The 14375-nt window shown below is 42.4% G+C and overlaps 1 protein-coding gene across 1 annotated transcript in view; it reads left to right on the forward strand.

Annotated features, from left to right (window-relative positions):
- MCM10 (minichromosome maintenance 10 replication initiation factor) overlaps positions 1 to 14375 on the forward strand; it is a 948221-nt gene that overhangs the window by 299995 nt on the left and 633851 nt on the right. The window contains exon 8 of the mRNA XM_044087964.1: positions 5038 to 5203. Within this exon, the coding sequence (XP_043943899.1) occupies positions 5038 to 5203 (166 nt within the window). The remainder of the gene's footprint in view (positions 1 to 5037; positions 5204 to 14375) is intronic.

Below are 14375 nucleotides of genomic sequence, written 5' to 3' on the forward strand. Positions count from 1 at the left end.
ACCATGCAACAAATCCTGCAACTCTTTTAAATCTGGTTGTTCTGGTTGTGTCATCTTGCTTTTCAGCTGAGATATCAAAAACTATTGATACTTTAACATATGGAACTGACAGTTTAATGCCCTCATGGTTAAAGTGGCCGAGGTGTACACCTTTTCCCCCCACCTTTCTAAAGCTCTGGAATCTCTCTGAAGGTAATGGGTTTTTAGCAGTAGAGGCCTTAATTCCCTTGGGACCCTGTGAAATTGTTTCTGGGTCAGCAGTATGGCTTTTATATAGGAACTGGTGAGAATCAGGAACCCGGTAATACCTGTCTGGTTTAACAGGAGCTGGAGGCAAAGAATCTGGATTAAGGCTGGCTTCTGTGTACACATCATCCAATATATCTAAAACAGGAGGGATAGCCAGGGGCCTATGCTGGGGGAGCAGAAGAAATTCCCTGAGCCTTTTCTTGGAATTGAGTAATCTTGGCCTTCCCAGTGAAAGTGTTCCCTCAATGTATGCAGGGTTTCCCCAAAAGAGAAGTCCTCAGGGGGGGAGACCGAGGGAATAGACTCCTCTGCATCAGAGTCTTCGAATGGAGAATAGGCATAATCCTGGTCCTCAGATAGTTCTGAGGTAATAGAAGCTTGATCTGAGGAAGGGTAGTCATCCTCTAATCTGGGCCTTTTGTCAGAGGGGGGTTGAGAACCCCTGATAAGAGTAATCAAATCCTCAGCCATTTTAAGCATCTGCATTTTAGGCATGGTGCCTTAAGAGGGGGTCTGAGGAACCTGTTTTTTGGTTTTCATGGCTGTTTTAGATTTAGTGAAGGCTTTAATAGAGAAGGAGGAAGGCCTGAAGACCCCTTGAGAAATGGCAGGCCTGTCTAAATTCTGAGTTTCCCCACCAGGAGTGGCGTCGGTATCTGTAGTAGGAATGGGGACCGAGGAGCCTGCGACCTCGGGTACTGAAGACACCGGTAATGTAGTGTCAGCGGTACTCACGGGCTGCGTAGGCGCCTCGCTGAGTACCGGAGAACCGGTAGTCGGCCTTAGCATGGTCTCAGTAGATGGTGCGGACCTCGTATGTCAGTCCTTATCTTGCGTTTTTTGCTCAAAACTGGAGTCGGAGTATCCAACGACATAATATAATTAAATTTTTTGCCAAAAAAGTGAAGGGCGAACTCCGCCCGATGCTTAATAGTGCGCTTGTTGAATCTAGCACAAAAACGGCAGGCTGAGACGTCGTGGTCTGGGCCTAAGCAAGGTATACAGAAAGAGTGGAAATCCTCATGCGGTATTTGCTTCCCACATGAAATGCAATTATTAACTTTGTCTGACATCGGTCTGAGGCAAGAAAAGTTTCCCCAATGGGGTACTTAGCTTTCAAGAAGACTTCGGCTGAAATACTTTTGTAAATCTCAGGAGCTGGCCGACCGGCACTTGCGGACTGCTTCTGCTTCGGGCACCGCGCGGCAAGAAAGACTGAAGAAAATGGCGTCGGCTGCCTCTTTTATACCCCTGCCGCACTGACGTCAGGGAAGAAGCGACGACCGACGCCGGACCTAGACTTTGGAATTCGGCCGACCGAGGACCCGCCTGACGGCAGGATAACCCATCTGTAATGACTGCAGCTGTATGAGCACTCGAACATCTACATTTATGGTAGGTACAAAACTGTACATTTTCTCCATCACTTTCTTCACATTGATTTCTAGAGTGATAAGTAAACTTTTGAGATTTCTTCTTGTCTTAATGATGTAGCTTTTTTTTTTTTTATCAGTACTGAATTTTATCTCTAAGTACCTTTGGAGTATGTCATTCTTTTTTGAAATGCTGTTGAGCATGCCCAGAAAAATTACCAGGAAGTAGTACCTGTGATAGCCAAATTCTACTGAAGGATTTCTACATTAAGGAATATTACTTCATTTTCTCTTGTAAGGAGTATTCTATTTTTTGCTTAAAAAAAAAAAAACTTAAAAGTAGAACTAAGAGCCTCCAAGTTTTTGTGGAGTACCATATTCTTCTGTGTCTGAGCTAGGGAACACCTCTCATTTGTAATTTGACTGTAGGGATGCCTTCTTCCTTTGAGTCAGTCAAGAAAACATAGTTGAGCACCACCACACAATTGAAGAAGTTATAAAATCTGTAGCTAAGTAGACATAGTATGGAAGGTTGTTGAGACCCTATCAGTCTCATTGGCCACAGGGCTTCAGTTGCGTGAAGTACCTCTCATGGACCTGTTTTTTTTTTTTTTCAAAAGCCTTCTTTCGATTCCCAGTCATGATACCAGTAGTGGAAGGTAGTGATTGGTGCTCTCTATCCCTAACCAGGCCAGACTCCTTACCAGTTATTTTTGTTGCATTCTTTTTGGATGCTGGTCTCTAGATGTTTACCATAAGTAGCCATTTGGTGCAGTTCTATGGAGAGTCCTTCTTTTGATATACTTGCTGTTTTGATAAAACAGCTGTCATTGTCTCACAACTGGTTATTATTTCTTAATTTAAACAGCTATCCACTTTTCCAAACATTGAGGTCATGGATTGGATATATGGTCTTTGGATGTTGATCATTCTGAGGCCTGCCTAGGTTTATATGAAGAATATGCGACCACCTGGCAAAAGGCTGGTGTGTACTGACAGTGGTTGCCATGTCCAGTAGGTAGTGTAAGTCTACCTCAGCTAGTGGTAAGAGAGTTTCTTTGCCTGACCCATCGTCTGACTTGGGGGTTGTTTAGGAGGATCAAGACCTAACCTATTCCTCCCAAGTGTACTCTTCCATAGAATGTGGGATGTAAGATGAGGACTCACTTTCATTTGGGTTTCTTTAAAAGGGATCTCCTCTAGATAGATATTAAATGTTGTGTGAACATTTCATTTGCAGTTCAGAGGAGATGTTGAACTTCCATAAGAGGAACCTTGAAACTGATGGGTGTATATGAGCTATGCCTAGTGCTGTCCATTCTGCCTTTCAGAGAACTTTGAAATCTTTTCAAAGGTAGTTAATGTATGAGAACTTAAAATGTTTGAAAGTTCTGTTTTAGAAGCTGTATAAAAAGTTTGCTGTTTTTATGCATCAATATCTTTAAACTACTATTGCTTGTATCGAAAAGCTTTTCAGCTCTTTCAGTTTCATTCTAATTTTGATTAGGGTGGTAGTTATACTCATTGTGAGAGTTTATTCTTCTAGTTGTTTCTGTTAGAGACTATGTATGCTGATTTAATTTAACAGCATTTTTTAATGTTTAATACACTGTTCATCAAATCTGATAAATTAAAATGTTAAACTCTGTTTTAGTCAGAAAATGTCACGTCTCTCCAGAAATGTTGCTGGGTCTTGAGATTAAAATTCTTATAGTGAAACTTAAAATGCCACATAATTTAGTTCCCTTTTCTTTTTTTTTTTTTTGTATTTCATCTCCTCTAATTTATTTTGCATGAGATTAGATTAAGGTCTCTTTATGACCTCACCTCCCCAGGTGCACATAGCAGTGGTTGCTGACAGAATTTTTTTAATGGAGTGTCTTATTGAACAGCAATGCAGTGCCTCTTTCTTGGTCGAGTTTTGTTTGTTGCCTTATTTATTATTCCTTTTTTTTTCTTCCATCCTCCCTACTCACAACAGTTTGTAGGATTGATATTGTCAGTTTTAGTGGAATTGTGTTTAATTCCCAAAGGCTACATTGAGCTAAAGGATAGCACACAATCTTGCTTCTTTGAATCCTTATTTCCAGCCTGAACAAGATGGTATGTTTTGCTAAAGGCAAATTAATATAAATTTTTTTTGATGATACCAACTCTCCAGGAATTTTTTAAGCTCTTTATTAGCATGGCATATTACATAGTGAAAGGTGTGCACATTAAATTATAAAAGAGAATGCATTACAATATTTTTTTCATGTGTTATACAAATACGATTTCTGTCTTGACAATTATTTTTCAACATAACGTTACATAAATTGCTCATGCCCTGCAAATCATACCTGCCCTGAAATGTCACTCCTCCTGAACATTATTTTGTCTGTGTTGTTCCCACAGATTCCATTTATTTCTGCTTAATTTGCTCCTTTACTTTTCTTGAGATCCCACCTTCTATTCTTTTCTATTTTTTACAACATTCAGTAATTCCTTTACATTTGTTTTTCATTTCCTAGTAATTCCTTTTTGCTGGCTAACAGCATTAAACTTTGTGCAGCCTTAATTTGTCTAGGCAATTCACTTTCTATATGCCAGCTCAAAATAAATGTGTCCCTAGTTAAAATAATTTGCTTTCCCAACATTTCTGACAAAGTACTCCTTGCATTCCCAAAAACATACTCTGAGTTACTCCTCTCTTTCCTATCTCACTTCCAGCAATTGCTGTCCAGGAAAGTTTTTTGATTACATGAATTATTTGGTAAATATAAAAAAGTCACATTTTCGGGTACTTAAAAAAACTATGATGCTGTATCTGCAAGACATGGCTTACTCCAGTTATTGTGTCAGTCAGAATGAGGAGAATCTATCTGCCTTTACCTAAGGTCCTTAAAATCATCTTAAGCCTTGTTCTCACTAGAAAGGCTTCTATGTCATTACAGATCAGTGATTTTAGAACTTATGTGGCTCTTAAGAATCATTTCAGTTTGATAGATTGCTGTGGCCTGGTATTACATTCATTTTACATATGATAGAATTTTGTGATGAAGCATCTTATTTTCACCGGTTTAACTTAAGATGGTGGCAGAGATTGGCCTATAAAGCATGCTGCTGTTCTGGACCAGGGGTAGCATCATTGTATCATTTCTGTCATGTCTAGATTTGAGTCTAATTTCTGATCATAGGCTTTGACTGTAAGAACCGAGTAACTCTCCCTGAGTGCTAGATTATCCTGTCCGCTTGGCAGTGAGTGACAAGCCTAGACATGCAGTCAGGGAGACTGTCTCCTTAGCTGAAGGAAGAGACTGTAGTCCAAAGGATAATGTATTACTGTGAAGACATGAGGATTTAGTCTACTGTGAGGTGACTCACGATCTTTTGGTGATTACCTCACACACACCTGTATTATCTGTTTCACACATAGGAGACCACGGGTATCGTCTTTAGAAATGGACAGGAAGATGACGGGAAGGAAGCTTATTCGACTTTCCCAGCTCCCGAGCAGACTTTCTTGTGAAAAACTGGAAGACATTGACTGGGTTACATTTGGAGTCATTATAAAGAAAATAACTCCTCAGAGCTCCAACAATGTAAGTACCATTTCAGACATTTACAGACAGGCACTGTGAGGATTTCCTTTTGTGGGAGAATGGGTTTTCCAATGTCACCTCTCAAACACCACGTGTCTGCAGTTCATTTTTGCAACACTGTACTAAATTGGCTGTACGTTGAGAATTATAAATATTTTTTTTAAATAGATTGTCCTGACTTTTCTAAATATAAACAGAGGCATATTACAGATTTGTTAATGAAACAAAGAATTGCAGTCATGATGTTTAGTACATTTTCTAGAATTGCCAGTCTTGTCTGCATTCACCATTTCAGTGATGTTCTTCATCTCACATTGCTGCAGTCCTAACACTTGGGGTAGTCCGCTGTCCCAGTCGGCCCGAATACCAAAGTATAAGGCTGACGTCGGTCAAGGCGCATTATTCTGACGTTAGGACGTCAGGGTACAAATGCGCATGACCGACGTCATATCCTCAGTCTTTTTTGCCGCATGGTCCGATGCAGAAGCAGTATTGCGAGTGCAGGTTGGCGTTCTGAAATTTTCTGAAGTCGGAGTTTCAGACCGAATCAAAGTTGGCTAAGTACCCGTTGGGAATATTTTGGTTTTTTCTTGCCTCAGTATTTAACCGGATGTCAGAAAAAGTGAATAACTGTATTTCTTGTGGGAAACAGATACCTCATAGGGATTACCATACCTTGTGTATACCTTGCTTAGGGCCTGAGCACGACGTTGTTGGATGTCGCTCTTGTGCTAGATTTAACAAACGCACTATAAAGAGAAGATTAGACTGTGCCAGGTTAGTTTTTGGGAAGCGTTGTAATTATAAAATGCCGTCGGATGCTCCGACGCCCGCTTCGTCCAAAAAGCGCAAGGACAAGGCAGCAAAGCCTAGGTTGGAAGAACCGTCTGTCCCAGACGCCGGTTCTTTAGAGGGCTCGGTGGAGCCGGAGGTTCTGCCAGAAGTTTCTTTGGAGTCTCAGGGAGAGACTTTACTGTTACAAGATGTGTCCTCTCAGGAGGTAGGCCAGGCTGAAGGGGCTTCTCAGGTAGCTGTTCTCCCCTCCCTTCCTAAGGTGGTTTGGCCCTCCCCTTCTGTTTCCAAGGCTTCTTCGAGAGGCAGGCCAGGTTTAACTTCAGTGGGTGTCTCTCCTAGTTCTTCAGGGTCTCTGCCTAAGAAACATATGCTTAAAATGGCAGAATATTTGATTACTATGATTAGAGGTTCTATGCCCCCTCCTGATAAGAGGCCTAGGGTGGAACCTGAGCTTGAGAGTTTTGAGCAGTGTTCGGAGGCTTCTGAGTCTTCGGCTGAAGACTTACAGGAGTATCCTCCTTATTCTGATTCTGATGTAGATGATTCTACTCCTTCGGCTTCTTCTCCTGAGGATTTTTCTTTTTCAGAGACTCTTCATTCCATGAGGGAGCATTTTAAATGGGAAGGTCAAGATTTCTCTGATTCCAGGAAAAGGCTTAGGGAATTTTTGTTTCTACCCCAGCATAGGCCTTTAGCTATACCTCCTGTTCTGGATGTGGTGGAAGATGTTTTTGCAGAGGCTTCCCTGAACCCTGATTCTTTGCCTCCTGCCCCAGTTAAACCGGATAGGTATTATAGGGTGCCTGAAGCTCATAAGTATCTTTTAAGAGTCCTAGGGCAGACCCAGAAACTGTTTCTCAGGGGCCTAAAGGTGTTAAGGCTTCTGTTGTTAAAAATCCTGTTCCTCCTGATAAAGAGGCAAGGGCTTTGGATAGATGGGGAAAGAAGGTGTATACTTCTTCCACTTTAGCCATGAGGGCTTTGAATTGCCAGTTCCACATGTTAAAATACCAAAATTATCTCCTTTCACAATTGAAGTCTAAGGTGGATGCTCTGGCGGAAGGTATTGAGTGTAAAGAGTTGCAGGATTTAGTTCATGTTTCTGAACAGGTGGGTAAGCATTCTTTGCAATGTGGTTTTGATGCTGTACAGGCCTCTTCGAGGGTGGCTGCCACTGGTTCTGTTCTTCGCAGGCACGCCTGGCTGAGGGATCAGAATTTGGCTGAGCATGTTAAGACAAGGATTTTGGATGCTCCGTTACAATCTGATGTGTTGTTTGGTTCGCCTGTGGAAGCAGTTTTAAAGAAAATGGAGGACAAGGCTAAGTCTATGCAGACTGTTAAAGATTTTTGCAGGTTCAGCCTCCAAGTTTAGTAGAAATTGGCCTACTAAGGGGTGGACATATCCTTCTTATGATTCCCAGTCTAGGGGTAGGTCTAGACGTGGTAGGGGCAGAGCTCAAGGTTCTTTAGGCCTAGAACAGGGAGTTCACCTGCTCAGTCTTCTGGTGAGGGCAGGGGTCAGTCCTTTCGTAAACAGACCCAATGACCTGCCTTTTCAGCTGCCAGAGCCTTCTCGCCTGGCAGCACCTTTGGGAGGAAGGCTGGCACTTTTCAAAGAAAATTGGAGTTTAATTACCCAAGACAGATGGGTATTGGATATCATTCACCACGGTTACAGGTTTTATTTCCATACCTTGCCTCCTTTCAAAGGCATGCCAGACATTCCTCCTCTACAAAGAAAAGAGGCTCACAAGCAAATTTCTCTGTTACTCCAAATAGGGGCCATTCAGCCGGTTCCTGTGCCAGAAAGGGGCCTAGGATTTTATTCTCGCCTGTTCCTAGTACCAAAAAGGGGAACACGTGGAGACCAATTTTGGATTTATCTATCCTCAACACTTATCTGGACATTCCCAAGTTCAAAATGTTGACGTTACAACAGCTTTTACCTCTGCTGGGAAAAGATCACTGGATGGTAACTTTAGATCTCAAGGAGGCTTACCTTCATGTGCCTATCAGACTAAGTTGCAGGAAGTATCTGCGTTTTCGAGCTGGGAATTCCCATTATCAGTTCTCTGCATTGCCCTTTGGCTTATCTACTGCCCAGAGTATTCACAAAAGTTCTGGCTCCAGTGATAGCTTACTTCAGGCTAAAAGGAATACAAATCTATCCTTACTTGGACGACTGCCTGATTCTGGCTCAAGAAAAGGAAGACCTTTTTCAGCATTTGGAATATGTGATAGCAGTGCTAAGATGCCTGGGGTATTCTGTGAACGAAATAAAGTCCAGTCTAGTACACTCTCAAGACATGTGCTTTCTGGGTGTGAGACTGAATACAGCAACCCAGATGGCCTTTTTAACCCCGGACAAACAAAAGAATCTTTCCGCTTTACTTCCATCAACTATCTCTTCAGTCCGGGCTGACTGCAAGGACAGTCCTTCAAGCCTTAGGGTTCATGGCATCTTGTATTCTGGTGCTTCCCAATGCCAAACTGCATATGAGGAAGCTGCAATGGTATCTCAAAATGTATGGACACAGCACTGCCAGGATTTGGACACTGTCATTCAAATAATACCTTGCATTCAAAAGGAATTTTTGTGGTGGGCTCAGGAATGTCACCTAAACAAGGGACTCTCTGTGACCCGGCCAGAGGCGAGTCAGATTCTAACGACAGATGCCTCAGACATAGCTTGGGGAGCTCATCTGAATGGAAAGTGGATACAAGACAAGTGGCCTGCCAGACTACAGCATCTACATATCAACATGAAGGAGATGTTAGCAGTCCAGTTTGCATTAATGGCTTTCAAGGAGTTACTTCTTCCAGGGCAGGTGTTGATTCTAACAGACAACACAACTGTCATGTGGTACATCAACAAACAAGGGGGAACACATTCTTATCCTCTATGCAGGCAAGCAATGATTTTGTGGGAGACTGCGCTCAGCTTGCAACTAAATCTTCAGGCAAGGTTTCTGCCGGAGCACAGAACTCCTTAGCAGATGTGTTAAGCAGGCAAATCATGGATCCCCACGAGTGGAAACTGGATCTTCATGTATTTCGAAATTGACAGTGTCATGGGGAACTCCAGACATAGATCTGTTCGCTTCTCCACTAAACCACCAGCTGCCAAAGTTTTGCACGAAAAGGTTTCATCACACAGCTTGGAAAGTGGATGCTCTTTCTTTCAGTTGGAAAAATCTTCATGTGTATGCCTTTCCACCTCTGCCTCTCCTCCCAAAGGTACTCCTAAAGGTCAGACAAGACAAGCCAAGGATGATTTTAATAGCTCCAGATTGGCCTCGCAACACTGGTACCCATTACTGAGGAGTCTGGTAAGGAAGCCTCCATGGCCTTTACCTTTGATTCCACACCTATTGTCTCAGAGGGACGGTCATCTACTCAATGTCAAGCTTCACTCTCTTCATCTAACAGCCTGGCATATTCTGTTTTGAACCACAGCAGGTCTCAACTTCCTCAACAAGTTTTGAATGTGATTATGGAAGCCAGAAGACCTAGTACAAGGAAAGTGTATGCAGAAAAATGGAAGAGATTTTTATTTTGGAGTGCAGCAAAGGATTTGGAGGTTTCTGAGCCTAATTTGAGTGTGGCTCTTCAATATCTTACTGAGTTATTGGACAAAGGTTTGTCTTTCTCTTCCATTAAGATTCATGCTGCAGCAATTTCAGCTCACTATGATTGTGACCCACCATTGTTTTCTCATCCTTTGTTCAAGCAATTTCTTAGAGGGCAAAGAATATAAGACCCCCGTAGAGCTCCTACTCCTGCTTGGGACCTCAATTTTGTGTTGGAGAAACTTACTCTACAACCTTTTGAGCCTCGGCTACTGCTGAATTGAAATACTTGTCATGGAAGACTGCTTTTTGTTGGCCATTACTTCTGCAAGAAGGGTTTCTGAATTGCAGGCCCTTATGGCGGTTGAGCCTTTTTGATTTTCCATAAGGATAGGGTATCATTACGTACTAATCCTTCCTTTATGCCTAAGGTGGTCTCTAGTGTGGATTTAAACCAAACTATTCATTTGCCTACTTTTTATGCAGATCCCCAAAATAAGGGGAAAAGATTTTGCACACTTTAGATGTACACAGGCAGTTGCGTTATTATTTAAGCAGGACTAAGGATTTTAGGCAGTCTCAGCAGTTGTTTGTTTCTTTTGCTTTGAGTTCTCAGGGCAAGCCTGTGTCAAAACAAACTATTTCTAAGTGGATTGGGTTTTGCATTGCATTTTGTTATTCCCATCATGGCAAGGAGATTCCAGCTGGGATTAGGCCTCATTCCACTAGGGCTACTGCCACTTCAACAGCATTTCTAAGGGGTGGCAACTAAGGATATTTTGGAGGCAGCTACTTGGAGTTCAGTGCATACTTTCTCTAAGCATTACCACCTTCCTCTCTACTCTAAATCTAGGGCTGGTTTTGCCACGGCTATTTTGCAGGGCATGTTGACAGCTCCTGCTTCTTTATGATTTGCCAGCCTCCCTTACCTCTGCTTTGGGATTCTACCCAAGTGTTAGGACTGCAGCAATGTGAGATGAAGAACATAGTACAGTTTTGTACCTACCATAAATGTAGATGTTCGAAGATCCACATTGCTGCAGTCCAATTTACCCTCCCTCCTTCCCCTCTGTGTTTAGGGGTGGTTGTGTGGGTGGGGTTGTACTTTTGTAAATTTGTATATTTTGTACATATATTTGGTACAGGAGTGTTTGGTGTTTTTTGGTTTTGGCCTTATCTTTTTAGGGTCTTCTGACATCTGGGGCAAGAAAAGACTGAGGATATGACGTCGGTCATGCGCATTTGTACCCTGACGTCCTAACGTCAGAATAATGCGCCTTGACCGATGTCAGCCTTATACTTTGGTATTCAGGCCGACTGGGACAGCGGACTACCCCAAGTGTTAGGACTGCAGCAATGTGGATCTTCGAACATCTACATTTATGGTAGGTACAAAACTGTACTTTTCTATTGTACAGAGTTGCACCCAGTTAGTAATAGTTCTTGGTCTTGATACTTTTCTTTGTGTGGTGAATATCTTTACAACACTGAGCAGCATGGTTAATAACTGTGCTTCATACATTGATAATTATTAGAGCTGTTGCTTATTTCTGTTTTCTTATGCGTACTTGGATATTCTATCAGAGTTTTTAGCAGTAACAGTTTTTTTTCAAGGGTGAGTTGCAAAACATTTATATGTTCATCATTAGATCGTTACCTCCATGGCCTAAGCTGTATAGGTTATATCATGGCTAGGATACAACAGTCAGCCAATTGCCAAAGTCTAAGGGCACCTTCCACACACCCAGAATGTTAGAAGCTTGAGCAGCACAGGGAAAAAACTAGACGTCTGGTCGACAAGCCCTTCAGAGCTTTCCTTATGCCAAAGATTGCTCCTCTTGTGGGTTTTTGAAGATTGATGGTTGACTAGTGTTTCTTTATTGCTAGGCTGATAAGTTTCCTTTGGTGGGAGAAACGTTTCACATTTATTTTATGACTAATTACCCCCTGTGAGAATCAAATGCTGCACCTTGCGTTCCTAAGGTAAGCACCTTAAGCATTACGCTACCTCCTGTCTTTCTATTGTACTGTTGCAGTATTCTTAACATAAGGGATTCAACGCCAAGGGTGTCCCTATGTCCGGCCAGTATACCAAAGCCTTTTACTATCTAAGATACATTGCATGTATGCTCCTTCCGTATGTAGGGCATAAAAGCGAGTCTGGACGTACCATCTTCAGAACTTTTGCGCTGCCAGTCCAGACACCATCTTTAATCGTCTGTCTGTTCACCCAAGTTGTTTCCTGGTACATCAAGCCACTCAGATAAGTGCCCCTTTGTTTTTTTTTTTTTTCTTATTTACTGCTTTTTTTTGCTGTGGGATCTTTACATGTCATCCAGAAAAGGCAAATGCCATTCTGGAGACAAATTCCACATAAAGATAGTCACATGTAGTGCTTGTTTTGCTTGAGGCCTTTGTGCCTAAGACTCTGCAAAGTCGTTTTTCCTCTTTTTCCTATTTACTTGGAAAATCAGAGTCTCAAACTTTTAGCGAAAGGCACTATGGAGGGAGCTTCTAGGCCTGACATTGAGTCTTCACTGAAGAGAAAGGCCAAAAAAAAAAAAAAAAAAAAAAAAAAAAAGGTGGGACTTTTATGCTATGCCTCCTACATTGCACGTTTCTCTCGAGGCTGATGAAAACCCGGAGGTTCGCCTGGTTCTGGGTTTGGATTCCTCAGTTGGAGCCATTTCAGAGGCAGCCATGGATCCGACAACAGGCTTGTCCTTGGAGGCATTGCAGACTTCTATTTTGAATAGTCAGGGGGAACCAATATTTATTATGGAAGGGCCTGGGGGGGGTTCCACAAATTCTGGTGAGGCAGGAGATTCCAACGACTATTGTTGAGTGTAGGTCAGGACCTTCCAAGTTTCATAAGGCCAACGTCCATGTAAAAAAGAAGCAAAAAACAAAGCATGATTCTTCTAACAGGGACCCTCAAAGTGAGTTGCAAATTTTTACCAAGGGCTTATTTAATGCCCTTATGGCTTTGAAGCCTCCTCCTTGAACATCTTCCTTAAAAAAGATTTAGGGACCAAGATTCATCTTATGAGGAGGTTTCTTCAGATGAGAAATCATTGGCCTATTCCCCTCTAGAGTATACTTCACATGAAGAGGAATCTACTAATCCATAATCTCATATGGAGGAGATTACTTTTGGCGATACAATTGCTAAGATGAGGGATTATTTCAAGTGGGATTGCTCCCATCTTTCTGATGTGCAAAAGAGATATTATGAGCTCCTACAAATGAACTCTTCTTCCCCATCTGCTGTTCCTCCAGGTTTGCCTGCTTTACTGGATGCTTTTTCTTTAGCATCTCAGGTTCCAGATCCTCAGCCTCCTGCTGCTAAGAAGTCTGACCGTTTTTACTGGGTACCTGAAGATTGCAAATTTCCATCTGCTGAACCTTTGGTGGTTTCTGTGGCCTCAGGTAAGCCTTCTAAATTACTGCCCACCACTAAACTTCATCCCTAAGATAAGGAAAGCAGGGCAATGGAAAGACTGTGAAAGAAGGTCTATACTTCTACCACCCTTAACTCATATGACTAGATATGTTTTGGCTGTCCTTTCCCAGGCTACTCAAGCTATTTCTGAGCTGCCAGATTGTCAGGAGAACCCATCAGCCTTGTCTTTGCTAGGGGCTTTGTCTCAGGTAGCTCGCTATTCTATCAAGTGCAGCTATGATGCAGCAGAAGCATCATCTAGGGCTGCTGCTTCAGGATCTCTATTGAGGAGGCATTCCTGGCTAAGGCTTCAACCTCTGTCAGATGACATAAAAGCTAAGTTGGTGGATGCTCCCCTGGATAATTTGTTTGGTACTGCTGCTGCTGATTTGTTTAAGTCCATGCAAGAGAAAGGCAGGGAGTTACAGGACTTGAAACATCTGGTTTCCCCTGTGCCAAAGTTCCAAAGGAATTATCCTTCCAAGCCAGTGTTTGTTTGTAGACATGCCCGTCCTCCTCCTAAAAGTAAGAAAACTGGTAGGAGGGCTCCTCCACCTAAAACTTCTCAGGCTTCTCCTGGTCAGAAGCAGCCTTTTCCTGACAAACCAGGTAGCATCTATCACATTCCTCACAGCCTCATTTCTTTTTCCCTTTGTCCTTCTCTCTCTCTCCCACTTTGGGCGAACATAACTCAGGACTGTTGGGTTCTTTCCATAATTCATCAAGGGTATTTTATGGTTTGGAAATCCCTTCCTCTCTTCATGGACATTCCTCAGCCACCTTAGGAACAGTTACTTTTCTTCCTAGAGGTACTTCAAGATCTGTTAAATCATGGAACTATTCAAGAGGTTCCACAGGATCAAAAGGGAAAAGGGTTCTGGTTCTATTCAAGGATGTTTCTGGTGCCCAGAAAGGAGGGTCCATGAAGACCCATTTTGGACCTTTCTCACTTGAATACCTTTCTGAAAATACTTTCCTTTCACATGTTGTCTCTTCAGACTTTGTTTCCTTTAATTCTTCTTCAGGGTTTCCTAGCTTCTCTGGATATCAAGGATGACTACCTTCACATACCTATTTATCCACTTTTCAGGGCATTTTTACGTTTCTCTGTTGCTTCCTGGCATTTTCAGTTCTCTGCTTTGTCCTTTGGCCTCTGTACTGCTCCAAGGGTATTCACCAAATGCCTAGCTCCCGCGACTGCTTTCTGTGGGTTTCAAGGCATCCAAGTATTTCCTTACCTGGACAATCTCCTCTTTCAAGCTTCCTCTCCAAAGACATTATGGCAAAATCTTCACTTTGCCATTACTCTCTTGCAAAGTCTGGGGTTCACAATAAACTTCAAAAAATCCTCTCTAACCCCTTCT

This window comes from Protopterus annectens, chromosome 11.part0, assembly GCF_019279795.1.
Source record: "Protopterus annectens isolate FY-2018-M chromosome 11.part0, PAN1.0, whole genome shotgun sequence".
Classification (NCBI taxonomy): Eukaryota; Metazoa; Chordata; order Ceratodontiformes; family Protopteridae; genus Protopterus; species Protopterus annectens.